The sequence below is a fragment of the Ascaphus truei genome, chromosome 18 (genome assembly GCF_040206685.1).
Source record: "Ascaphus truei isolate aAscTru1 chromosome 18, aAscTru1.hap1, whole genome shotgun sequence".
In the NCBI taxonomy this organism is placed as follows: domain Eukaryota; kingdom Metazoa; phylum Chordata; class Amphibia; order Anura; family Ascaphidae; genus Ascaphus; species Ascaphus truei.
The window spans coordinates 23,968,588-23,994,873 of record NC_134500.1 but is presented as its reverse complement, the minus strand read 5'-3'; the positions used below and the strand labels follow the sequence as shown (position 1 = coordinate 23,994,873).

The window sequence follows — 26,286 nt, the reverse complement described above, 5'->3', positions numbered from 1 at the left end:
GATCGAGAGTGTGAGGCAGAGAGAGTGACTTGGTGACTGGGTGGGGGGGTGGGATGACTGACTTGGTGGGGGGGTGGGATGACTGACTTGGTGACTGGGTGGGGGGGTGGGATGACTGACTTGGTGACTGGGTGGGGGGGTGAGATGACTGACTTGGTGACTATGTGGGGGGGGGGGGTGGGATGACTGACTGGGTGGGGGGGTGTTATGACTGACACTATGACTGACTGGGGGACTTTTGACTGACTGGGTGGGGGGTGGGGTGACTGTGTGGGGGGAGGAGGGGTGACTGACTGGGTAACTGGGTGGGGGGTGACTGACTGAGTGGGGGGGTGGGATGACTGACTGGTGAAGGGGGGGTGACTGACTAGGGGGTTACCTCTGGTGTCCTGCACACACACATTCTTTCTCTCCCATACACACACACAAACACACACACACACACACACACACACTCTCAATCTCTCTCTCATACCCATACACACACACACAAACAATCTCTCTCTCCCATATACACACACACACACTCAATCTCTCTCTCCCATACACACACACTCTCGATCTCTCTCTCATACACACACACACCACACACACACTACTTCCTCCCGCCCCGCGCGAGCACCGAGGGGAGAGAATCACCGGCAACTGCAATATCTTCAGACCCGCGCGGGCAGCGGGAACACAGGAGGGTAGGGGGGGAAGTAACACCCCGGCTAACTCAGTATGTTCAGACCCGCGCGGGCAGCGGGAACACAGGAGGGGAGGGGAAGAAACACCCCAGCTACCTCAGTATATTCAGGCCCGCGCAGGCAGCGGGAACACCGGAGGGGAGGGAAGAAACACCCCGGCTACCTCAGTATATTCAGACCCGCGCGGGCAGCGGGAACACAGGAGGGGAGGGGGGGAAGTAACACCCCGGCCACCTCAGTATGTTCAGACCCGCGCGGGCAGCGGGAACACAGGAGGGGAGGGGAAGAAACACCCCGGCTACCTCAGTATATTCAGACCCGCGCGGGCAGCGGGAACACAGGAGGGGAGGGGAAGAAACACCCCGGCTACCTCAGTATATTCAGACCCGCGCGGGCAGCGGGAACACAGGAGGGGAGGGGAAGAAACACCCCGGCTACCTCAGTATATTCAGGCCCGCGCGGGCAGCGGGAACACAGGAGGGGAGGGGAAGAAACACCCCGGCTACCTCAGTATATTCAGACCCGCGCGGGCAGCGGGAACACCGGAGGGGAGGGAAGAAACACCCCGGCTACCTCAGTATATTCAGACCCGCGCGGGCAGCGGGAACACAGGAGGGGAGGGGGGGAAGTAACACCCCGGCTACCTCAGTATATTCAGACCCGCGCGGGCAGCGGGAACACCGGAAGGGAGGGAAGAAACACCCCGGCTACCTCAGTATATTCAGACCCGCGCGGGCAGCGGGAACACAGGAGGGGAGGGGAAGAAACACCCCGGCTACCTCAGTATATTCAGACCCGCGCGGGCAGCGGGAACACCAGAGGGGGGGGAGGGGAACAACGGAGGACGGAGGGGGGGAGGGGAACAACGGAGGGGGGGGAGGGAAACACCCCGGCTTTTACAGTATGTTCAGACCCGCGCGGGCAGCGGGAGCACCGGAGAGAGGGGGAAGGATGTATTAGTGTATACAGTATATAAATATTTAAAGTGCATTAAATTCCCCCCACCTGAAGCATCTGTCCAAACTCCTCCATGACCGGATCAGTAAATTGTAAATTATAGGAGCTGACACAATTATACAGCAGGATATGAGGAGGAGGAGGAGGAGGAGCAGCAGCAGATGCGCACGAACGCACTCACTCAACCCCTCCCCCCCCATTACTTACCCATGCAGAAAGGGCGGTTTGAAGTCCTGGCAACTCCATCTCACGTCACAGCCAATCAGCTACGATTTTTTTTTTTTCAATTTTTTTTTTTCCGAACAGGGGATTTTTTTTTTTTGCAGAGCAGGGGAAAGGTTACTGGCCACGAGCCAATATCCGATCGCAGCTGGCGAGTTGGCGACCGGGTTTGTCGAGCACTGTATATATATATATATATATATATATATATATATATATATTTTTTTTTTTATATATATATATATATATATATTTATATATATATATATATATCAGCGATCCTAAAGTTGCAGTAATCGACAGGTGGGAGATTTTACAATTAAGTTTGTGATCCCGAACTAAAGAGAGGATATGCCTTTTTGTAACAAAAAGTAGGTGTATTTTTAGTATGCGTCGCTTGTTCTATTAATGTTTTGTAACTGTGGTTTGATTCAAAGAAGCATCATTTTTGAAAATGTTTAAATTTTTTCTTTAAACAGTGATGTATTTTTATGGGGGGGGGGTGTGATTATAAAAATGTCACAGATCTGCAGTACTTTAAGCCTAATTCCATATCGTCATGTGATTTTAATCCAGTCCACACATTCTAACTCTAGACTAGAGATGGCCGAATATGTTAATTCGGTCCACAAATTTCTGCCCACATATTTCAATTTTTTTGCACACCCCACGAACATTTCGTTGGAATATTGCAATTCCGCCTGTGGCCACTAAAACTCACTTCAACGAGGATAGAACCATGACTCTACCATGCTAGAGTCCCAAGCTGCTTATCCACAATCCCAAGCACACCTTTTTAGACATGTGGAGAGACACCGGTGCACAAAAAGGAGCACACCTGAGATATCTGAGAAATATGCTCATTTGGATATGCAAAGTATGTTTAAATGACCTATATTATCATATTTCCCAGGTATCTCAGGTGTTCTCCTTTTTGTGCATGGCTCTCCACATGTTGTATAAAGATGTGTTTGTGGTTATATAAGCAACTTGGAACTCTTGCAAAGAAGTCTCTTCCGTTCTCACAAGCAAAAACTATATTTCAGGTTCTGAATGAAGTTGACTTAATCAAAGCAAAGTTTGGTGGTTAAAGACAGAATTACATAGTTTGTTTTTTGTGACAAATTCACGAATAGTCAAATTACATTTTTTGCGTCAGATTCAACATTGACAAATAACTTGTCCATCTCTACTCTACACACACAGTCCTGTGTTTCTATGGAAAATAGACTCCAACAGAGCCGGACCCCAATATCACGATGACACTGTGCAAGACTGACAATACTGTATCTGCACGTAGTTCCACATCAATTACTTTTAAATCTGATGTTATCAGTATGTTAGTTCCTTTAGATAATGTGTACTTTAATGTATATGTCTGTGCTGTGTTACATAGACCAATATAAATCTAAAGCTTATAATAATAAATCATCTTGGCTGTAATTCTGAGTTAAATCACAGTTGTCTGTGAATCTTTGTTCCCTTACTTCTGAAGGGTTAATATTTTTGAGTAGTTCTTGCCTTTCATGTCATGTAGGGCCAATTAAAATGAGTATTTACAGTAAGTAGACTGGAGACCCAATCTTAACCCTTTAAGTTACAGCGCGTGATGCCACCTCTTCCGCATGATGTGACCGCTCTTCGGAGCCATCACATGATGTTTCTGTTCCATCTGTCGTGCCCATTGTAACAGAGGGGACACCCGGAAGTGACAGAGAGGTACCCCTCTTCAGTGGGGTACGCGATCGATCGCATACAGCCCCTAAAAAAAAAACCTGGCAGTGACGTACGTATGTTCTACATCATAAATGCCCCATGTGTGGTACTTTTCTTGACGTACATCGTATGTCATTGGGGTTAGAGTAGCAGTTCCCCTCTCCCCCCCCCCCCCCCCCATATTGTGATATTTTTTCAAGATCTGAACAGGGTGCGCTCTAGAGCTAATCCTGGCTGTTATCCGCGTTCCCAGGATTACTTTTTTCTTATTTGCTGGTGAACGGAAACGAAATGAAGATATCTGCCGGGCTCATTCAGTAGGAAGCCGCAATGTCCATGCCCTGATGACATCACAACTTCCTGTAGGAGTGAGGCTCACCCAGTTATCATTTTGGTTCTCCAAAATGGGAAAAAACATAAGCAGCAAATACAAAGGTCCATTTTGCACGAACCAGTGGGTCCCCAGAGTTGGGAATAGTGCAGTTAAGCTCCATAAGAACCCCCCCCCCTCACCTGTGCTAATTCTTAAATGCGAGTAGGGGGAATGCTGCGTTAAAGATCTCACAATCTTAGAAGGCCTGAGTAATTAATGCTGTAGCAGAACGGATGGCCATGAATATCTATTTCTCTGATTGTTGTAGATTTAATCCATTCATTTCTTGCATCAGTGGTATCTGGGACACACACCCACACTTCTGTTCTTCCTGTGTTTCCTTGCCTAGAAAAGAGACTCTCCAGAGGAATTTCTCATGCAAGTTCAGCCATTGTGTCCCTCGCTCGTTTGCACGTGGCCAATGAATGCAGCAGTGAGCCATTTCCCCTCGAGATGCCCATTTACACATTCCAACTACCAGACCTCAGCGTGTACAGCGAGGACTTCAGAAGCTTCATTGAACGGGATCTTATTGAGCAGTCAACAATGGTGGCCTTGGAGCAGGCAGGTGAGAAAACTACTTCCATAATGAGGTTTAAAAAGACTTTTGTGTCCAATCTGTTATTTATTTTTTATCCGAAATTTCTACTATCAATTAAGCGTTTGCTGATTTGTAGATGAAATAATAGGAGATTGTGATCACCTTCATTTCTTTTGTGCCAATTTCAACTGGCCACAAATGAAAGAGATTCCAGGTGCATGTCTCTTATTTAGTATAACCCACATAGAATCTGGCATCTTGATTTACCAAGGTTAATGGTTCCTAAGACCTTGCGCATGGTACTGACTCACATAACAAAGACCGTAGCATTTACAATGCAAACTCTGCTACATTTCATGGAAATAAGTTGCTGACTGTGCAGCGTCTGGCCTAATAATCTATTCCGACTCCCCAAATCACCAACTGCTGCAGGCGAAGCAAAATTGATGCTAAGCACCTTCATACACGGACGTCGTGTAATGCGGCATGAAATGGACTCTTAGCTGGATTTAACTTCGTAATGGCTATGTGCAACCCTTGATACATATGCCCTATTTTAGTCTACTTACTGCATATAGACATTTAGTCCGGGATGCATCAAACCGTGACGCTGGGATTGCTTGCCCCTAACTAGCTATCACAGAGACACATAGAGCTAGTAAAGTTATGCAGAGTTGGTACTAGTAGATTACATAAACAGACTAAGCAATTGCATTGTGTCCCAATAATTAAAGGGCTCATTTAATTACTTGAAGTCATTTCTCTTTCTGTCACCTGGTTTGATCCTTTCTGGGTTCAAGTTAATTGCTTTGAGTGTTAATAGGGTATAAGAGACTGCACCTTTTACCCCTGCGCTGCTCAATGGTACAGCTGTTTTTTGTGTATGGGGGGGGGGGGGGGGGGAGGGGGGTTGCAGTTATGGACAGAAATGTTGGTCAATAAATAACCTTTGAAGAGATCACTACCCTTATGTTTGTTGCTCCTTTCAATATCTCAATTGTTTTGCTGTATAATCCACAGTGGACAGTCTGGAACTTGCATTCTTGTTGCTTCACAGTTGTATTTTTGTGTGCACACGATCTTTGTCTGCACACGATACTTTAAAGCATTTGTTGGCTAATTAATAGATCACTGTTAGAATATTTGAAGTCAAAAGGGGGAATCTTTAGGAACTGGTGGTCTTCTGTATTTCTGAAATCAATGGACAAAATACATTGCAAGTCAAAACTTTCCACATTAAACAACCGGACTTAATTACTATAGGAGACACTACATTTAGAAGCCAGCAGGGCAAGCACACGATGGTCAAATGTCCTCTAACTACCTGAAATGTTGATCTTGGCTTACTTTAAAATGATTACATAAGTAAAATCCAACTTCCCCAGTTTGTTTTAATATGGAATAAAAAAATGCATACTGTATATAGCAAGTAAAATTCACACGGTGATCAAAGATACCAGCTTGGCCCAATATAACTTTTCTGTGTATTCTACAATTATTCCTTTTTTATTTTTGGCTGGGCTACACTTTCTGTTACCCTTTGTCGATAATTGTTTGCATTTTACTTAAATCTTGCAGGGAACAAAATATTCCACTGAAGATCCACGCAGATCTAGTCTAGGAAATGCTGGTGGGGTTTTTTTCTGACCTAGTTAGATTAACCTTCTGACTTCAATTTGCATTCTGATCACTCCACTTTGTAGCCGATTCAGCTGAGCCTCTGGACTGGGTTATCAGTGCAGCCCTGGCTTGATTACACAGTTTCCTTGTTCCATCATGCATGGCTTTACATTTTATATTTCAAGGACATATCTAAATGATGAATAGCCTTGCAGACACCACTGGGAAGAGGAATGGATTCCATAATTGCTAGAATTAAAGATAGTTACTATTTGAAAGTCTCTTTTTTTTTCCGCCTGAAGGACATGCCTAAAGCAGTATTTGATGGTGCTGAACTCTTCCGATATTATATCTTCCTTTAAAACTGCTGTTGGGTCTCTGAACCTTGTTTTCAGTATGTTGTTGTGTTCCATAGCAGAGATGCCAAGCTGTAAGCATGTAGGATCCCAGGGTTAGGTAATCTTGGTCAACAGAGATTTGCCATAAAAACTCATAATAAGGAAAGTGTGAGGCTAGGAGGGAGGGAAGAGTGGGAGACATGGAGGGGGCAGAGGAGGGAGTGAGCGTGTGATGGGGTAGAGATATGAAAGGGGTGTACCTCTGCTTTGCTCTTGCCGGTAACACTAAAAAAGAATACATTTTGCTTTTTAAAGAGGCAATCTTAAATCTTAATTTTTTTTTAAAATATATGCCGCATTTAATTACCTTTATTGAAAACTAATCGCCTAAGTTGACGATCGATTGGTTCAACAGTTATTGATCAGCAATATCCTGTTTTCCAGGGTTCACTAAATGGCTGCCTTTTAGTTTCAAATCAATCCTTCAGTCAGTCAGTGTAACTCAGCAGCTACAATGTATTCTTATATTACTAAGGTAACATTATCAATTGTTACAGTTTGCAGCTCAAACTGCTGGTAATATTGGCAACAAAAGGTGGGCTAAAGCCTGCTATAGAAATCAAAGGATGCTCAGTGTATTAAAACGCATTAAAAATGGCATTAAGGGTTGAATTATAAAATAACAAAAAGCTATTAAGTATTATCTAATACTACAACACTGATTTATTTAAAAACAAACAAAAAAAAAAAAACACATGCATGATATTATTTGGATTGGTCCCTTAAAGAGCAGGCCATGTTCAGGGGACACGATACTTTACTTGTATGAGTTAACTCATATAGGCTTCGTTGTGTTTATCCTTAAACAGTACAAGCAAGTGCTGTGCCTTTAAGAGAAACAACGCTGTAGACAAGATGTAACTACTGTTATGTTAAATAAATAACTTTGTTTCATACTTATCTGTGTCTTGCAAGTGTGATTGGAAGTAAGTAATGACATGTTTCATTATAACTGAGAACATAACAGGCTTTGGGTGGGGGGGGGGGGTCCTACTTGAACGCAAACACTTTGGTTTAAAAAAAAAAACCATGGACACAGTAAGCCATTCCAAACACATCTGGTGAGACTAATGGGCTTCTCAAGCAGCTGCACACAGTTCCTGTGCTCATACAGTACAAACTGTAACCAACGCTGTTTAAAAGAGAAATCCGACTGCGTAATTAGGGGAATTAGTGACCTAAAATCCAGTAAGGAAATGCAAGATAACATTGGAAAAGTCCTGTGATAAAAAGCAGAAACATAGTTGCAAGAAAATGCAGGTTCTACGACACACCAACCAATCTATTCTGCTTCGTTATGGCTAAAAGATCCATTATGCGAGTTCTTGGGATCAGAGTTGCTACCTGCATTTCATGTATTGGTGTTTTGGCTCTGAATTCACTGGCTGTGTACAGGGTTTTTTTTTTTTTTTTCCACTTTATCTGGATTAACCTAATGCATATGACTGGGAGTGTTTGAGTGAGATTAATGAATCCAGATCAGCAATAAAAATAAATGATTACAATCAAAAGTTTGCAGCATTTTTCTTCAATGAAAGAGAATGCAATCTGTAACAGGGACTTAACCCTGTTTCAGTGAGGCTTCAATAGAAAGCCTCTAGTGGTCTGAGTAATCCAGTATGGAGCTGGTTAATTGCAGCCAAAGTCAATTAACCAGTGTCCACATGGCTAATCAGACAGGTTAAAAAGCCTCCTGCTGGAAACTGCGAGAGACTCCTGAGCACAGTCACAACTGTGCTGCCAAAGGAGATGATTGTCTTGAGCACACAGAAGTGTGCTGACATCAAGACGCCAGGGACCAGACCTCTATTCTAGGGTGCAGGGAACCCGCCAGAGGCTGGCCCCTCAATGGACACCAATCCAGACTCAGACCCAGAAACTGACATGAAGGGCCACCTGCTTTGAGGTACCACTTTTGGACTTTGGGGTCTTAGGTTGGTTAGAGGCTTATCCTCCCAACTCTGCAGATAGGGACTGGGGATGTGACCTAGCCTCTAAAAATGAATTGTCTGTTTCTTTGTGTGTGTGTGTGTATACTCCTGATGAAGTTCCCATGCTAGGAACGAAATGCGTAGGGCTATACATCTTTTACTGTGCATTTATTGTAATGCTTTTATAGGCTATATCTATTTACGGATCAAATGTTTGGCTCCAGAGAACATTATATAGTTCAATAGTCAGTGTGTTACGAACGCGCAGTTACTGCTGTGGACATTGCCGTCTGACGTCATAGCCACGTGATTGTGGCAGGGAATTCCAACAGCGCAGAGGTAACCACAACAGCACCCGACCGAGCAGAGCAAAACAGCACTGCAGAAGTTAAAAACTCCAGGCAAGGAGGATTCCAAGCAGAGCGGGAGCCAGCTGATCTGTACACTGACTGTCTGTGAGGTGACACACACACACTGCCTGTCTGTGAGGTGACACACACACACACTGCCTGTCTGTGAGGTGACACACACACACACTGCCTGTCTGTGAGGTGACACACACACACTGCCTGTCTGTGAGGTGACACACACAAACACTGCCTGATTTTATCAGCTATGTTGTAAGTATAAAAAAAATCACAACAGAAAATGGTTATAAAACACCAGGTGAAATCCCTGCCGAAGAATAACTAATCCTATAGTGAAATAGCTAGCGCTCAGATACCTATATATTGCATCAAAATGGAGTCCTTATTAGAAATGTCCAATAAAATAAAAAATAGATATAAATTATATTAAAAAAACTGTCCAATGTTAATCTCCAATTGCAGGTAAGTGTTGCTGCTCCCTTCACTGGATCCAGCCCTTGGGTCCCGAACAAAACTACAGAAAAACAGAAGAAGGAGAGAGCGCAAAACACATAGTGTACCCTGTAATTTAATGACACAATCCCAAACAGTTAAAAACACTTACAGACATCCGCCATAAGTGCGCACGATAACAGTAATACAGTTGTCTGTGTAGTCCCACTTCAGCAAACGACGCAGTGATTCTTTGTCCCGGTCTGCACTGACAGCTCCGATGCTCCTCTCTCCACGGCCGGATCGATCCCACTTCCGCATCCGCGTCACATGGGTAGTGACGTCAGTCCGTCGTGCGTCTGATCACGTCGCTTCGGGATTGGCTAGGAGCTTTCCAATGCTCCTGTTGGCTGAATACGGCTAGCTACGAGTGCTGTTGCAAGGGGTAGCAGACTCAATGCCACTAGAGACACAGCTCAGACCTACGTGTTTCTAGGAGTCTTCTCCTCTTCGTCAGGGGCGCTGTGTCTCAGTGGCTACGGACATTATTTATATAAGGCCTATATTACCCTAAAAACCAATCGCTGTGCAATTCACATTAATTCATATATGGTGCTATTGACAAACTAAGCATATAGTAACACCCATAGGAATGCTACATAAGCTACCATTCAGAATTGATATAATAATAATTAGGTTAGTAATTTAAAATCGTTACTTAAAAACACTTAGTTGGTTGTCTAGTCAGCAAACTGAACATTTAAATTGGTATTAATAATTAAGATTACAATTATGTCACAATTAGATAATAGTTAAAATGTAATAATTAATAGATGCAACATATTGTAAATGCATAATTTGGAAAATTGTTATTGGTGAGAATTGTTTGTGAACAGCACCATACAATTATAGTTAAAACCTACATGAACATGGACATAGCATGAATGTACAAATATAGCAACCTTGCATAACATCATGCCTGTAATCAGATAAATAAAAAACATAATACAGTACTAGAAATAGGTTCATAAAAAGGCCACTAAATCAATATCCTCATTTAATCCACCAGGGGTCATCGTACCCAACTGGTGGATCTAAAATGTCTCGTGTCTCCTCAGTCATGAGTCTATCGCCACCTCTTTCATCTAACTTGACTTGTCCGATACCCATAACTTTAAGACCACGGGGGTCTTGGTTATGTTTTAATTTAAAGTGTCTCGACACCCCATGTGTCATTAATCCCTTCACAATATTACCCCTATGTTCTAGGAACCTCTGTTTGAGGCTACGTTTAGTCCGCCCAACATATTTTAAACCAAATTTACATTCTAACATGTAGACTACATAAGTAGTATTGCAATTAATGTGACTCTTAATACGAAAAGTATGGGCCGAATCTTGTGAGGTGAAAGAGATAGCTGTATTGGACATAAAACGACACGTAATGCATTGGCCTCCACAGCGCCAGTTGCCTACAATGGGGTTAAGATTAATGTTATCTGCAACATGTGGCAGTTTTTTGAGCCTAGAAGGTGTTAATGAATTTTTAAGGGTATTGGCACGTCTAAAAACAATTTTGGGTTTAGTACATACAGTGTTAGCTAAAAGGGGGTCACACTGCAGTACATTCCAGTGTTTGTTAATAATTTGACTAATTTGTCTCGACGCAGTGTTGAATTGAGTAATAAATAAAACCTCCTCCTTGTTTTTAGTCTGATTTCTATTGCTTCCTTTTAGGGTAACTTCCCTTTCCATCTTGAGGGCCTTATTAAACGCTTGATTAATATTATTAATGTTGTGTCCTTTGTTAATTAATTTCTCTTTTAATACTTTGGATTGGCTACGAAAATCCGCCTCAACAGTACAGTTATGTCTTAATCTAAGAAACTGACTAAACGCAATATTGCGTGGTGATTACCACTAAACGCAAACCTGGGGTGGTGATTACTTCTTGCATTAAGGAACTTGTTACAGTCCACTTCCTTATAGTGTGTTTTGGTTACTATTTGACTACTAGTATTAATTGAAATTACTAGATCTAAAAAAGTGATACTAGTTGGACTATACACATGGGTAAATTTCAAATTAAAAGGATAAAAATTAATATATTCAATAAAATCCATGAGTTCGCTTACATCACCATCCCATATTATTAAAATATCATCAATAAATCGCTTGTAAAATTAAATTTTTAAAAGATGTGGGTTATTATTCCATATATAAAAGTTTTCCCAATAGCCCATCATTAAATTAGCGTAGCTAGGGGCAAAGGTTGTGCCCATAGCGGTTCCTCTTTTCTGCAAATAAAACACTTCTTGGAATCTAAAATAGTTGTGTGTCAAAATAAAATGAACACAATCTAAAATAAATTCCCTCTGTTGAGGAGTCATATTAATATCTTTCAGAAGATAATACTCAATCGCTCTTAACTCTTCTTTGTGCACAATATTAGTGTATAATGACTCTACGTCACAAGATACCCAGATGTATCCCTCCCTCCCCTGGGTATCCTTGAGTAAATTGAACATGTGAGTAGTATCCTTCAGATGAGAGGGGAGTACCCCCACATATTTCTGAATGAGTACATCCACATATTTAGATAAATTAGCTGTTAGACTATCAATGCAATGTTGTAAGTAGCCAATTTGCTATTTCTATATAAAGTTGCCATTTCATACTTCACTATTGTGGCCCTTTTTTCATTCTCTTTAGGACCAAGAAAATTGGGACTTGGTTACTACCCCGAACACCTTCCGTGACACATTGTGTATTATTTTATTAATTACTGATATTTTTATCTGCGCCCGTTATTCATTCTGTCTGTGTTATATATGTTAACCTGAGTGTGAGGTTAGGAATTCTGAGGCAGCATTTAATTATCTGTATTTAATTACTTATTTTGATATCGTTGTGCATCCAAATTTTTTACACACACACACACACACACACACACACACACACACACACACACACACACACACACACACACACACACACACACACACACACACACATATATACTTTAACTGTATCACTGAAAGGCACGGGCTGAATAAATGCCACTGTTTTATTTCCCCCCAAACTGTCTCCCTGGTCGTACCTCTCCACATGTCTCTTACACAATCCTAGTGCAGGTACCTCTGAGAGAAAGGGTTAATATATGCTAGCATTATGTGAGAGACAATAACGAACTGCGCTCAACTCACCTACGGTAATACAGTGCAAACAGTGACAGAATTGACAATACAGTGTAAAGATAGTGTGAACAGAAAACAAATGGTGACAATTATGGAATGGGAAAAGTGTAACAAAGTCCAGATGTGAGTGAGACAGAGTCCAAAATCTCTATTGATGTACTGTACAAAATCAGAGGAGCAAAGCAATCAAATATTTAAAGGAATGCAAAATCCTCAAAATGTCAGGTGCTGTGTGAGGGATCGTCGTGCAGCCTCTTATGAGGAAACAACTTCCTTTCCTCCAATTAAAATGCAGTGTCTAGAAAAGAAGCTCACCAGAGGAGTGTCTAACCGTGAAATACATTTATTAGAATGAGAGCAAGCACACACAAAAAGATAAAATACTCAAATGTAAGAGTACTGAATGCTTATCTGGGTAGGAGACAAAGCGCTCTTTTGTAACCATAATGTGCTCCGTAATACAGGAGCTGATGGTAGACAAGAGACTCGGGAGTAAATAAGCCGGCTGAATCAAACACCCATGTAGTCCTACTGCTCCAACAATCAGTCTCATGATGTGAGGGGAACTCCCATGGAAACACCAAGCAATCGTATCAGCAGCTTAAACATTGACTTGTGAAGGGTCGGTCGTAAGGCTCCCCGCCAACCCACTGACAACACTGACTTGTCTTGGTAGTGTGGGGATCCTCTATTTGTTCCTGGGAGCAAATCTCCAAATTGGGAACCACGTGCATACGTCCTACAGATATCGTGACATCACAGTCACTTCATCAAGGGATACCTTCCAGTGAGCAGTCAAATGGTTTCAGTAGGTCCTCACCTTGTAAAAGGCAGTATTGTACTGCCAAAAAGTCGGATAAATGGCACATTAAATTCTTTCCTGTTAAGTCCCTGTGCCTGCCTCCTTTCTCCATGGCTATCTTCGGGACCCTTGGATCTCCCTGGACACAGGTTGCCGGCAGCTAAGTACCCCCTCTCTCTAACCCTCTTTTTGAGTGCATGCACTGCCTCCCATTACTTCAATAGGTCTTAAAACAGACTCCACAAATAGATTACCGATCTTTCACATATAAAGGTTGTCAAAATACATGTGCATGATGCATTATATATACAACCGTTCTATTAACTTATGTTACACTGAACCACATTAGTAGAAAAAATACATATGAAAACAAAAATGTATCATAAGTGCAGAGGACAGGTAACTATCTAGACATTAAATATGGGAAGGGGGGGGTGGGTAGTACAGTAAAGGAAATTGGAAAATGACAGGGAATGTAATGAATCCAGATTTTGAAAACAAATGCTAAAAACTGGAAAGTCTCTAGCATCTGTTAATGCAGCAGCGAGCAAACTGGGGGGCGCGACCCCCAGGGGGGGCGCGAGACTGCCTGTGGGGGGGGGGGGGGGCGCGGTGTACAGAGGCCCTGCGCTCTTCCTGAAGGCACTTAAATTAAGTGCCGGGGGAGCTGCAGGGCCTCTGTATACCCTTGCTTACCATGGCTCCACACACGTCGCCATGGCAACGCCGCGAGGTCATGTGACGCAACGTGACGTCATGACGCAGGAGCCGAGGTAAGTGGGGGTGTGGTGACCGACGGCAGGGGGGCGCAGGGAAAAACGTTTGCACCCCCCTGTGTTAATGTATGGAAAGAAATAAACCTATATTGATATATCACTATCATCACTGGAAAGGGCAACTAGGATACAACCATAACCTTGAGAAAGTATTGGATATTCTACGAAAATATTAAAACACATAAAAATGAGTATACCATTTATTAAAAAAGCAGCCACATCTGTCGAGATTAAGCCCATACAGTTGGAGAGTTCTCAGCTCTTGTATCCAATCTGATTCTCTTTGGTGTACAGTAACTTTCATAGCCTATCACCACCTATCACCATGGGTAACTACCTCGATTCCCTTATTATCTAGTCCTGTAGTTTCTTTGTTCCAAAAAATGTCTTGGTAATCCATGTTGGTGAAAGCCAGCAAGGATGTTCCAACCAATGTTCTAAAAACATTGTTTTTAGTGGTCTGATTGTACGTCCTACATATTGTTTATTGCTGGAGCACTTTAACAAATAAACCACAAATTATATGTATGTATATGTGTGTGATATATATATATATTTATATGTATATCGATACATCAGCTTAAATGGGCTCCATGTGAATGGATATTCCAGGCAAAAGGTGACACGTGTGCTCATTTGCATGTCATTTCCCAGAATCCCTTGCTGCAGTGGGAGCACTGTATTCGAGGTGATAATGGTGAAAGGCGGGGTTGCAGATATAAGTGATATTCTTTATTGGCTATATGCTAAAGGTAGAGGTTTTCTGTCGCCTTTTTCACCCAGAAAGAAAGAAACACCGGGTGGAGCAAAGGCACTACCTCCCGGATAAGTCCCTTGATATTGCACTCAGGATCTGTGAGGGGAGAGTGCCCTATCTAATAAGAGATATACAGTCAAAGACAAAAAATATGGTCCTATATGCAGTGAAATATGGGTATGGGTAAATTAAAACCACATTTAATAGGTATATAATGGAATAAAATGTATCGGACCAGATTGGTACAGAGTGAGTGTTAAAAATGCCTATGAAAGTGTAAGGCTAATAATAAGAGCCTGTGTAGTAAGCACAACCGGCAAGGTTATCTGTAGTAAGCACAGGTAAGTGGGTACAGACAAATCAAGTAACAATTTGCTGACAAATGCTTCTAATGAACATCACACACAATGCCGAACAATAAACCAAGTGATTATGCCAATATTGATTGTTGCGTAATTCTTGCCAAGAGCCTATATTGAAAACTGTACACCACAGTACTCAAAAATCCAATAGGTGGTATGTACAGGCATACCCCGGTTTAAGGACACTCACTTTAAGTACACTCGCGAGTAAGTACATATCGCCCAATGGGCAAACGGCAGCTCACGCATGCGCCTGTCAGCACGTCCTGAACAGCAATACCGGCTCCCTACCTGTACCGAAGCTGTGCGCAAGCGGGGAGACTATAGAGCCTGTTACACATGCGTTATTTACATCAGTTATGCACGTATATGACGATTGCAGTACAGTACATGCATCGATAAGTGGGGGAAAGGTAGTGCTTCACTTTAAGTACATTTTCGCTTTACATACATGCTCCGGTCCCATTGCGTACGTTAATGCGGGGTATGCCTGTAACCACTAATATCCCCATATATATTCGCTGCGTTATCCTATGTATAAAGGAACACAAACAGTAGATGAGTAATTGGGTGAGTACACAAGACCCACTGGCTGTCTAAAATAAATCAGACAAGACCTAGTATGGTGGGTGTGGGTAAAAAGTTGAACACAGGGCTATATATGCCTATAGGCTCTGCAAAAACAACCACAGCAATATACACACATTAGCCATATCAAGATAGGTCACAATGGTGCCTCATGATAAATCACTGCCAAGTACTAGGTACACACATAACTATAAATGCTAGCAGGCAGACATAAGCTATAAGCAAAAAATGACAGAGAACCCTGCATATGCTGGCCCTGGCTGTTTTACTGTAACTGTAAGAGCGAAAATGAAGTCCCTACACACCAACATATAATTGCCCTGCAGGGAAAAGTAGCAGTGTGCTAAAATCTGCCAAGCGTGTTATCAGCTCCTAACTCCTGTCCCTTAAAGACATACCCCTACTTCACAGGGAGGGGGAGAGTGGGGGTAGAGGAAAGAACAGAGGGAAAGAGGACCCCCAACACTTATCTGCACTGTCCCGCTGGGAGCATGATCAGAGATGTCTGTGATGCCTTTTTCACCCACCATAACTTTAAAAAAATATATATATATTAGCATAATGCTGCCTAGGAGTCTCATAGTGTAGATAAAGTAGCAAGCTATGATACATTTTAGTGACCTAACATGAGTGTCCTTCGCAGTTTTACTGGAGCTTCTTTGACCTTACAATTATCCTTATATAATGCATTATGAAGGAAGAAAATACAATGAGATGAGTTATGAATATGGACATAATAGGGGTCTTTCAGCTGTGGAGATGAATGTGTTACAATCGGGTAATTGGGGAGGAGATGTTGGTGGCATGGAGAATGGAAGATGTGTTCAACTACTATCTACTTAGGATGTGCACTAAAGGTTGCAACAATTAATCGTAGTCCTATATATCCTGATTAAGTCCTGATTAAGTGCTACGTCCAAGGACTCAAATCAATGAAGTGCCGTTATGTAATCAGTGAGTCTGCATTGAAGTCGGAGGCTGCTGACGCATTAAAACAGACTCCAAATCAGTGAGACTCACAGAAAACCAGTGAGTGTTGACAGTTCTGGGTACAATCATAAAACAATAGAAATATCTTTCAAGCAATTAAAAAAATGAAGGAAATCCACATTAAGAGGATAGAATGGAGACGGAGGAAGACGTTCAAACACACAACGGGTTTCAGCAAAGTGCAGGAGGGAAGCATATTTCGGGGGGGAAAGTGTTAGAACAAAAGGTGATGTCCGGAAGTTGGAGGGTGGCAAGCTTATGGAAAATGTGAGGACATGCACGCTGTCTGAGGTTTTACAGTAGGTGGACCAAGTGGTTCTCATCTGCCGTCAAATTCTATGTTTCAATGTAAGGCTTTAATTTTGTATGTCTAACTACTATCTTGAAAGGTTGACCAATGTATTGCCGGCACATACTGTAATGGTTTAAATAAAATTGGACTGAATTTTCTCCCTGATTATGTTGTACTGTAAGTACGGATGGGAAGATCAGCGGAGAAAGAAGAAGCCTGGAGTTAATGTCCAGTGGCTGTGCTCTGGAATCCCCACACTCCCCCAGAATAAAGTATGGTTAAAGTAACAATTCCTCACCCAGATAGTTTAAAATGTATCTTTTATTGCAGGGAGGCTGAACTGGTGGTCAACAACATGCTCAAGTTGCAAACGTCTCCTGCCATTAGCCACAACTGGGGATGGGAATTGCCTCTTACATGCTGCCTCATTGGGTAAGATAGTGAGCTGTCCCTTTCGGCGAGTGCTGAAGTGATGAACCACCTACAAATAACTTATTTTTATGTAGAACTGAATGTATGTCAAAGCTGTACATGCAAAGTACAAACACGATCAAGACTATACTGGAGAGCTTGCAACAAACCTTGTTATTAATGGTAAAATGTCATTCATATATATATATTGACACAGGGCCAGTGCAAGGGTATTAGGTGAACCTTCAGCCTTGTGCCCCCTCCCTCTCCCCCCACCCCCCCCCCCACATACAATTAACTTTAGAGAAATTATATTGTGCATTAGTATGAATAACAATTCTATATTTATAATGACAGATTTATATAACATTAAAAAGTAGATGATACTGATTGTACATTCTCATTGTACTGGGGGGGGGGGGGGGAGGGTGGTTATGTTCCTGGGAGGGAAGGGAGGAGAAAAAGATATTGGCCTGGGGTAAAGGTACAGGTGTGGGCTTGGGGGGCAGGGAGGGCCACAACAGAGGAGGGGGGGAGCAGTGTTTTTACCTGCAGCATGGAGTATGGAGGGGACCTGCCAGAGGGGAGGTATCTGAGGGGGCCTCCTGGAGGGGACCCGCAGAGGTTCCTGTGGAGGTGCCGGTCAGCTCCACCGGTGTTGTGCCTTGGCCCAGGACGGATGTCCCATTTCCCTCCCGCCCTCCCCCCTTTGGCTGCGGCCCTGCTACTACATTGAATCCCCAGATTTTTGCCTCCCCCAAATGTTCCCACTCTAGGCAACCACCTAGTTTGCTTGGTGGTCAAACCAGCCCTGTTGACAGACATTATTCTAATCACACACTTCAGTGTGTTCTTATACATTTTTGTGTCTTCTTAAATTACTACTGATCATTGCAACTGTGGATATGCTGCTCCATTCGTCCCTGGGTGTTCAGAGTCGCCAAACCCCTAAAAAGCCGTGGATTGTGACATTTCATATTGTTCATTGTTGCAGATGGACTTTTGTGCATAGCTTTAACACAATTTACATTGATGAACAAAGCAAAACTCAAATTAACTGTGAAAAAATGGTAGAGAGGGTGTTACATGGCAAAGTGCTTCTACTTTATTGTGACCCTAAATACAGACCACTTCACTGGGATATAGCAACCTAATGTAAATCATGAGTAAGTAATTGACAATATTTTACTGGGAACCAGAGGAGTAACTAGGGTTTTTTGCACCCAGGGCAAGTTCCTCCAACTGTGCCTCCTGCACAGCGCTGCACACTGACACACACAGCAACACGGCACACACTGACAGTATACTTAGACACACGAAAACACAGCATACTTCCACACATTGGCCCCATACTGACAGTCCAACAAGCCTCCTCCTCCCACTGATCTCATGGAAAGGGGTGGGGGTCAGTGTCCTACAGCTATCTGCTTTTGCCCCCAGCCTCTGCCACCCACCCTCTCCTCCTCTCTGACTGATCGGCGTTGCATTGATTAAGCGGTCAGCTATGCAGTCCCCCACCCTCACTGACGGGCGCTAGTGGAGCACGATCGCTTGGGTGGGCGCAGTAACCGGCCGCAGTGTTGACTGGTTAATCAGTGAGGTGCTGGAGGGGGTGATTTCTGCACCGCCCCCACCATCCAGTTGCACCTGCTCGCCCCCCCCCCCTAGTTCTGCCTCTGCTGTGAACGAATGTTTATAATATAATATTTTGTCTTGTGTATCTAATTGTATATGTCTTATATATCGCAATGCTGTATGTATCATTCTGCATTGAGTTCATGCTCCAAGCAGGTTACCATCTCATGTTGGGGCCTGAGGCATTAGGCACCAACATCTCAGGGGAGCTGGCACTGGGTTCACCCACTGTAAATGTTCTTGCTTCTTCAGCCAAGCAGGACTGCACCTTTAGCATGACAGGCATGGTAATTGTAGGTGTAAGGTATATACTGGGGTTGCATGTTGTAATATTGGGGGTCCTTGGGGCAGGAAAAGGAGGTTACAACGTATTCACGAGTCCTTCTCAGACGTCCGCTCTTCATTGTTTGTGTTTGCGGTTCTAGGTATGTGGGGATTTCATGACCGAGATCTGGTGCTGAGGAAAGCTCTCTACACCATGATGAGGAGTGGAGCAGAGAGGGAAGCACTGAAGAGACGGTGGCGATGGCAACAGACACAACAGAACAAGGAGGTACGGACGCTCCTTTCACTATATAACCCAGGGGTGGCCAGCTCCAGTCCCCAAGGGCCACCAACAGGTCAGGTTTTCAGGATATCTCTGCTTTAGCACAGGTGGTTCTGTCATTCTGACTGAGCCACTGATTGAGCCAGGGATATCCTGAAAACCTGACCTGTTGGTGGCCCTTGGGGACTGGAGCTGACCACCCCTGGTATAACCCCTTTCCTGCCAGAGAAGCCCACAAAACCTTGCTTAACCTGCAAAGGGGTTAATGCCTGTTTGTCCTAGACATTACCATTTTCTTAATTTTAGATATTGCACTTATTTTGTTTTGTTTTTTTCTTATCCTATGTACAAACTTTTCTTGCACACACTAGCAGTTTTCAGTCCCAAGGAAAGAATGAATTGAAGTATGTATGTATATCTTTATTTGTACTGCGCCCTCCGTGTACAGTACATAGCATTTCATAGCAGTAATGCACATAACAAAATAATAGGAGGCATAATGGGAATAAGCGCTGGAGATATAAAAGTAAACATTCGGAAAGGATATCCCTGTCCTGAAGAGCTTACAATCTATGTTGGAGTAGGGAGAATTTACCGCAACACCCTCCTACTGTCTCTGTAAGTGCGTATGCAAGGGGTCATGGTAAATGCTTCTGAGGTGTATAGTATTCGCTAAGGGACTAGTGCTATACACGTTTTTAACTGATCGCTGTAAAGTGGTGATACAGTCATAAAAAGACCTGTTTAATGAGTTCCCATAATTACAGCTTTTCGATTTGCTGCAGCCTTCTTTCTTTTCCTCACTTAGGTTCAATATGTTCCATTAGCTACAGTAGTCGTGAACGAATATTTACATTCCATGAAATGGGTAGATAAGTCAAAGAAAGGTATTAAGATATTAGTTGAATAAAGGTGCCTACCATGAATCCATTGATCTAGTATCAATTATATAGAAATGTAATATAAAATAGACTAATATATAATTTCACATTTTTCATCACCACTGAAATTATTATACAAAGGTACATTAGCCATTTTTTCTTTAGTTGCACCATTTTAGCATTATTCAAAACTGCAAGACCTTTTCACCATTTCACACTAGTCAATACATTGTGGGAGTTTTACTGTATTTCTAATATAAAGCTTGAGATTTACAGTATTATAGTCCATTAACTCGAATAGTCTTTAGGATGTACTCTGGTTTAGTATTGTTTAGTGAATCTTGATCCATATTCCCCTAGTCAAAAAAAAATGTGTACTTGATAATCATAAAAGATGATCTGCTTTTAGCACAGAAGAACACGTTGCTCGATGCCAGAAGACCTTTTTGGTTGTGTTAATGATACCTTTTCAAACTGGTGGACCCTCTGGAACTGGGTTTTTGACATCCAATTGACATTTGTAATTCCCAGGAAACCAGGTCTCAAAAAAGGGCCAACGGTTGATTTAAAGGGTGACCTTGGATAGCCGTTTAAACCACAGACGTCAAACAATAGGCATTATATCAGTTGGGGGAATCTAACGCAGATAAATATTGTTCAGAAAGTCCCCAGATTACATGCACTCAATAACCCACATACAATATGAAGTGAGATAGTAACTAGCAGTAGTGTAGGCTATACACTGATACTGAGCTTAGTCGACATAAGCAGTAATTGCCCCAATGTAATGAGTCAGAAGAATGATGTTAATATTTAAAACAAATATTTATTAGAACAATTGTAAAAAGATTGGGGGTAAATCTCAATTGAGAGAAGAGTCGCTGACCAACCAAAAGTAATACGTTTTGTGGGGAACTACAACAACAGGTGGCAACAGATCAACACTATCCTACGCAAACACTGGCATTTTTCCTGGTGGATGAAGAACATAGACCAGTCCTGAGAGCTACAGTAACCCCACCCTGGTAAGCAGAAAAGCAAGAAACATCAAAGACCATCTGGTACACAGCCACTTCACCGCTCCAACCAACACTAGTTGGCTCCCCAAAAAAACAGAAGGATCGTTTAAATGCGGTAAATGTAAGGCCTGTCTATTTATGCTGCCAGCTAAAAGGTTCCACAACTGGAACAATTCGAAAGAATTCTACATCCACCACTTCATCAACAACTGCCAAACGACAGGAGTCAACTGCATGGCCTTGTGCGGATGCGGCAAGAAATATGTGGGCAAAACCCGCCATCAGCTACGCAGGCGGGTTTTGGAACTCATCAGCTCTACCGGGAACTACTGGAAGGAGAATGCAAGTGAATCTATGACCTCCAAACCCTTAACCCAAAGGGACGTTAATGAAGGATTCCTATGTACACCATATCTCTGAATTATCCATCCGTAACCATTACTAAGACCTTTCTTGGATCGACCTCTCTTTAACAATACTGCTACCTTGTACTATTTCTCTCATTGAATCTAACACTCACTATTTTATCATTAAAACCATCAATTGAAGGTGCAATGATTTTTTTTTTTTTTTTTTTTTTAACTCTCGTCCCACGGCTGATCGACTAAGCTCAGTATCAGAGTACCGCCTACACTACTGCTAGTTACTATCTCACTTCATATGTGGGTTATTCTGTGCATGTAATCTGGGGACTGTCTGATAGGCTGCCTCTTCCTCTCTATTAGAAGTAGCCATTATCAACCTCTCCTCTCTATTTTACCTTCCCCTATGGCACCTACCCCACAATTCTTTAGGAATGCTGATATTATCCTGGTTGCTGAAATATTCTTCACCAATACACGCGCAGACACACATATACCCTACTAGACAGTCTAAGCAAAGACTGATATATACAGTAGACAGATTTGCATAGCGCACACATGCAAAGATATACAGTACACAGACCTACTGTACATGGTTATATACAGTAAGTATCTGCATCTTTTTTTCTTGCATAGATCTACATGCACTATAACAGGGGTACGCAAACTGGGTGCGCGCCCAGGATTTTCTAGGGAGGGCACGGCGGTTGCAGAGCCCCCGTGCTCTTCCCCCCCCCCCCCAGGCAGATAAATTAAATGCTGGAGGAGGCGGGAGGCCTCTGCAACCTCTACTTACCTGCTCTTAGCCGTCTCTTCAGTGACACGTCACCATGACAATGCGGCGTCAAATGGCAACGCGTCACGTGATGACCTATGACACATGGAGCCAGAGAGCAGGTTGGGAGGGGGGGCACAGGCAAGTGGGGGCACAGGCAGGATGGGCGCGAACTGAAACGATTGCGCACCCCTGATCTATAATGTGGTGCTGCCCTAGTTAGCAGCTCCGTCTTCATGGATTTTTTCTATAAAGGGTGACAAATATGTTCTGTTTGGGGAATAAAGCTGCATGATACTGTAGTATGAGTTCAGCTCTACAGCTCTTAAGTGAACTTAAGACGGCAGCATGTTTAAAAAGGTTACGCTTACAGATCAAGCCACTATTATTGCACCAGGTAAAAAGTCACTGTTGTAACAAAATGTATTAAATAATGCCAGCTTTGACATGAAGTGACGTATAAATGGGGGTATCTGTAGGTGCAGTCCCACATAGCAGGCAACAGATTATTAAAAAAAAAAAAAAAAATCTTACTAATGTAATTAATTTCCATAAAAAGATTCAATCACCTTTGAAATAACATTTTCACTTTGTTGCTTCCTGCGGGAAATGAATGTTTTTCTATTTTATTTGAGTCGGTGTAATTCTAATCCCAGCTGGTAATTTATCGTTCTGCCCCTTTCTCCTTTGGGTAATGTGGGCACCATCATTATTATAAACGAGGCGACAGAAAAGGAAAGGAAGTGTGTCTAGGTCAGAAGTGGCCAACTCCAGTCCTCAAGCGCCACCAACATGTCAGATCTTAAGGATATCTCTGCTTCAGCACAGGTAGCTCAGCCAGTGAGTCAAAAACGGCTTGCTAAAGCTTTAATCTCCACATTTAAAGTATTAATGCTCCAATTATATTGGCTAAGTTTCTACTATATGTCCAGAGTTCGAATCGTAGTAGAACTGCACTGTTCTCATACCCAAGGTCCCCTGTTTTCTCCCCCACGCCCCCAAAATTACCTTTTAATGTGCCAGTGACCGGTTAAAAAATACATAAATAAAGATTTCATGATGGCCACTGGGGTCAACCTCAGTGGCCATCACTTTTTATTTTTGTTCGTTTGTTTTAATGTATAAGCTTCCTATTGTCTTGCTGGAGAGTCAATTTGGGTCCCAGCCACAAAGGTCACATTTAAATACAAAGACTGTATGTTTTTATTGAACAACATTCAAAGCTTTTATTGAAACGTTGCCAATATTACTACAAACACAAACGTGTTATTTATCAATATGTGTCTGTTTTCTATTATTTTCAAAGTCACAAATAACCATCAAATTCGATTTTTATGAGGTATAATTGATACGATTGTCATCAAGGAAAGATCGTTCAACCCTGGTTGGAGCAGCAACTGCGGAGCTCGTTCTTAATAAGTTTCAACTTTGAGAAGGATGTTTCGCATTTGCAGTTTGTGGCTGTCATTGATCGGAATATTCCTAAAGCAATTACAATGTTGGGAAATGTTGACCGTGGTTTGTCAGGCTGTAATAGATTTTTTTTGGGGCGTTATTTTTGAAACACATATCCGACAAATCAATTAAACTGCCTACTCCATGAAAAATTGTAGAAACCTTATCTTTGAATACATATTTTTTTTAAAATAAAAGTTCTAATTAAGTAGGATTTGCTGCGTTCAGTTAGGCTGCACTTATAGTTCCGGCGACTCGACGTCGCAACAAAACAATTGACTCTTATAGTAAGCGCGACGTCGCGACCAACAATTTGAAAGCCGGGTAAATTTGATTTTTCAGAGACTGTCGCCACATGTGACTGTCTCAGAACCAATCAATGACCCTGTCGCTAGCGACGTCGCTGAAAGTTAAATTATAACTTTCGCGGGTGACGTCATCGCTCGCGTTGCAGTCGCCAGCACTATAAGCCTTAGAACTACGAATTTAAGATTACATTGCGGGCCATAGTATTTCTGGAATCTCTGTATAAAGTCGGGGGGCCTGGGCTACAGCCCAGTTTGCCCATGCCTAAGGCCTTGTCCAGGGTGGCGCTCAGCGGGCGGGCACGCTCATGCTGGCTGCGCTGAAACACATTGCGGCAATGTGTGTGGCCTGCGTGAGCAAGCGTCTGAGCATGCACGGCGCTTGCCAAGCAAGCAAATTTGAATCTGCCGCTCGCTCGCGCATCATGTGAGCGATTCGCCCAATTAAGGCGAACCAGCTCCGTGACGTTTTGGCCGCACCCCCGACTTGCCCCCGCACGCGCACCTAGCCAGCCACGAATCGCCCGTCCGAGCAGGGCGTAGCGCATGACCGCCAGCACGCCCGCTCCCTGCCTGGCCGGAGCCTTAGGATGGCACAATGTAAAGTAGTTGCCCTATGAATCTGTGTGTGCTTTCAGCAACATGAGTTTTTGTCCCTATAATATCGCACAGAGAATATTTAATTACAGGAATGTGTGAGAAGATGCAGTGGGGGGAGAAATTGATTCTCAGAAGCTTGTTCTTGATATGACAGTCGGAGATCAGCAATGCGACAAAACAACAAGATGCTAGTAGTCCTTTTTTTTGTTTTTACATTCTTTATATCGGTTCAGCAGTTCATTTTAATCACAGACTGAAGTGGGTCACATTTGACCATTTTCACTGTAATTTTTTTTCCTCCTGCAGTGAACCTGAAAAATCCATATATGAATAGATTTTATTTGTAACACTTGGTTTGTTTTTGTTTGTTTGTTTTTTTGGCTTTGCAGTTAGTAGATCTTAAAGAGGCAATCCAAGCTAGCACTTTTTTTATTTTTTACATAATATTGAAACGGGGGTCTTCGGAGCGGAACCCCGTTAATTTCTAGTCCGGACCCCCTGCTTCCTGAGATATCTTCGTAGGGGGGGCGCCAGTAGCTGCTCGGCTTGCAGGGATCACGTAATGGCAGAGTTTCAAAGCGCCGATGCCCTGCGGGACCAATAGGAAGCCGCCACATTAGTTTCAGCTTCCTATTGGTCCGCGTGACACGGGAGCTTTAAACTTGGCCAAGATACCGACACCCGCTTTGGAGGTCTTCATCTCAGGAAGCAAGGGGTCCCCGGAGCTGAATTGAATGGCGATAGCTCCAGAGACCCCCTGCTCCAACCCTATGTTAAAAAAATAAAATAATAAACGCATGATTGCTCCTTTTAATGTGAAGTTGAGATTCCTTTACTTTACACCTGGATGAGCCTCAAAATGATACTGAGGGTTGCGGTTTCCTCTGTTTGATACTGTAGACCTCCAGTAGCTGTGTGGATAGCTGGGACGATTATATTTAGATGCTACAGATTGCAGCTCAAACTGCTGGGAATATTGGCAACAAATTATCACAAGCAGGAAAGTGGTGCAAAGATGTTGCACTGCTTGGGAAGTGTGTTTAAAACCTGGTTTAGAAATCAATGGATGCTCAGTATATTTAAACTAAAAGTGGCATTAAGAGTTGAAAAAAAATATCTAAGTAGTATCTAATACTACAGAATTTATTATGTAAAAGAACTCACACATGAAGATTAGTGCACGGATTGGTCCTTTAAGGAGTGCCAGCCTATTTGAAGACACACAAGTTGAAACAAAGTGACAGAAAGCACTTTGCTTTGTAACATTTCACTAATTGCGCAAAAC

General features: G+C 42.8%; 1 protein-coding gene across 5 annotated transcripts in view; it reads left to right on the top strand.

Annotated features, from left to right (window-relative positions):
- The window catches only part of OTUD7A (OTU deubiquitinase 7A), a 291,540-nt gene that overhangs the window by 192,768 nt on the left and 72,486 nt on the right, over nucleotides 1–26,286 (top strand). For all 5 annotated transcript variants that reach the window (XM_075575886.1, XM_075575882.1, XM_075575883.1 and 2 more), the window contains 3 exons: nucleotides 4,307–4,525; nucleotides 17,342–17,443; nucleotides 19,483–19,610. In XM_075575886.1, coding sequence (XP_075432001.1) covers nucleotides 4,307–4,525; nucleotides 17,342–17,443; nucleotides 19,483–19,610 — 449 coding nt within the window. The remainder of the gene's footprint in view (nucleotides 1–4,306; nucleotides 4,526–17,341; nucleotides 17,444–19,482; nucleotides 19,611–26,286) is intronic.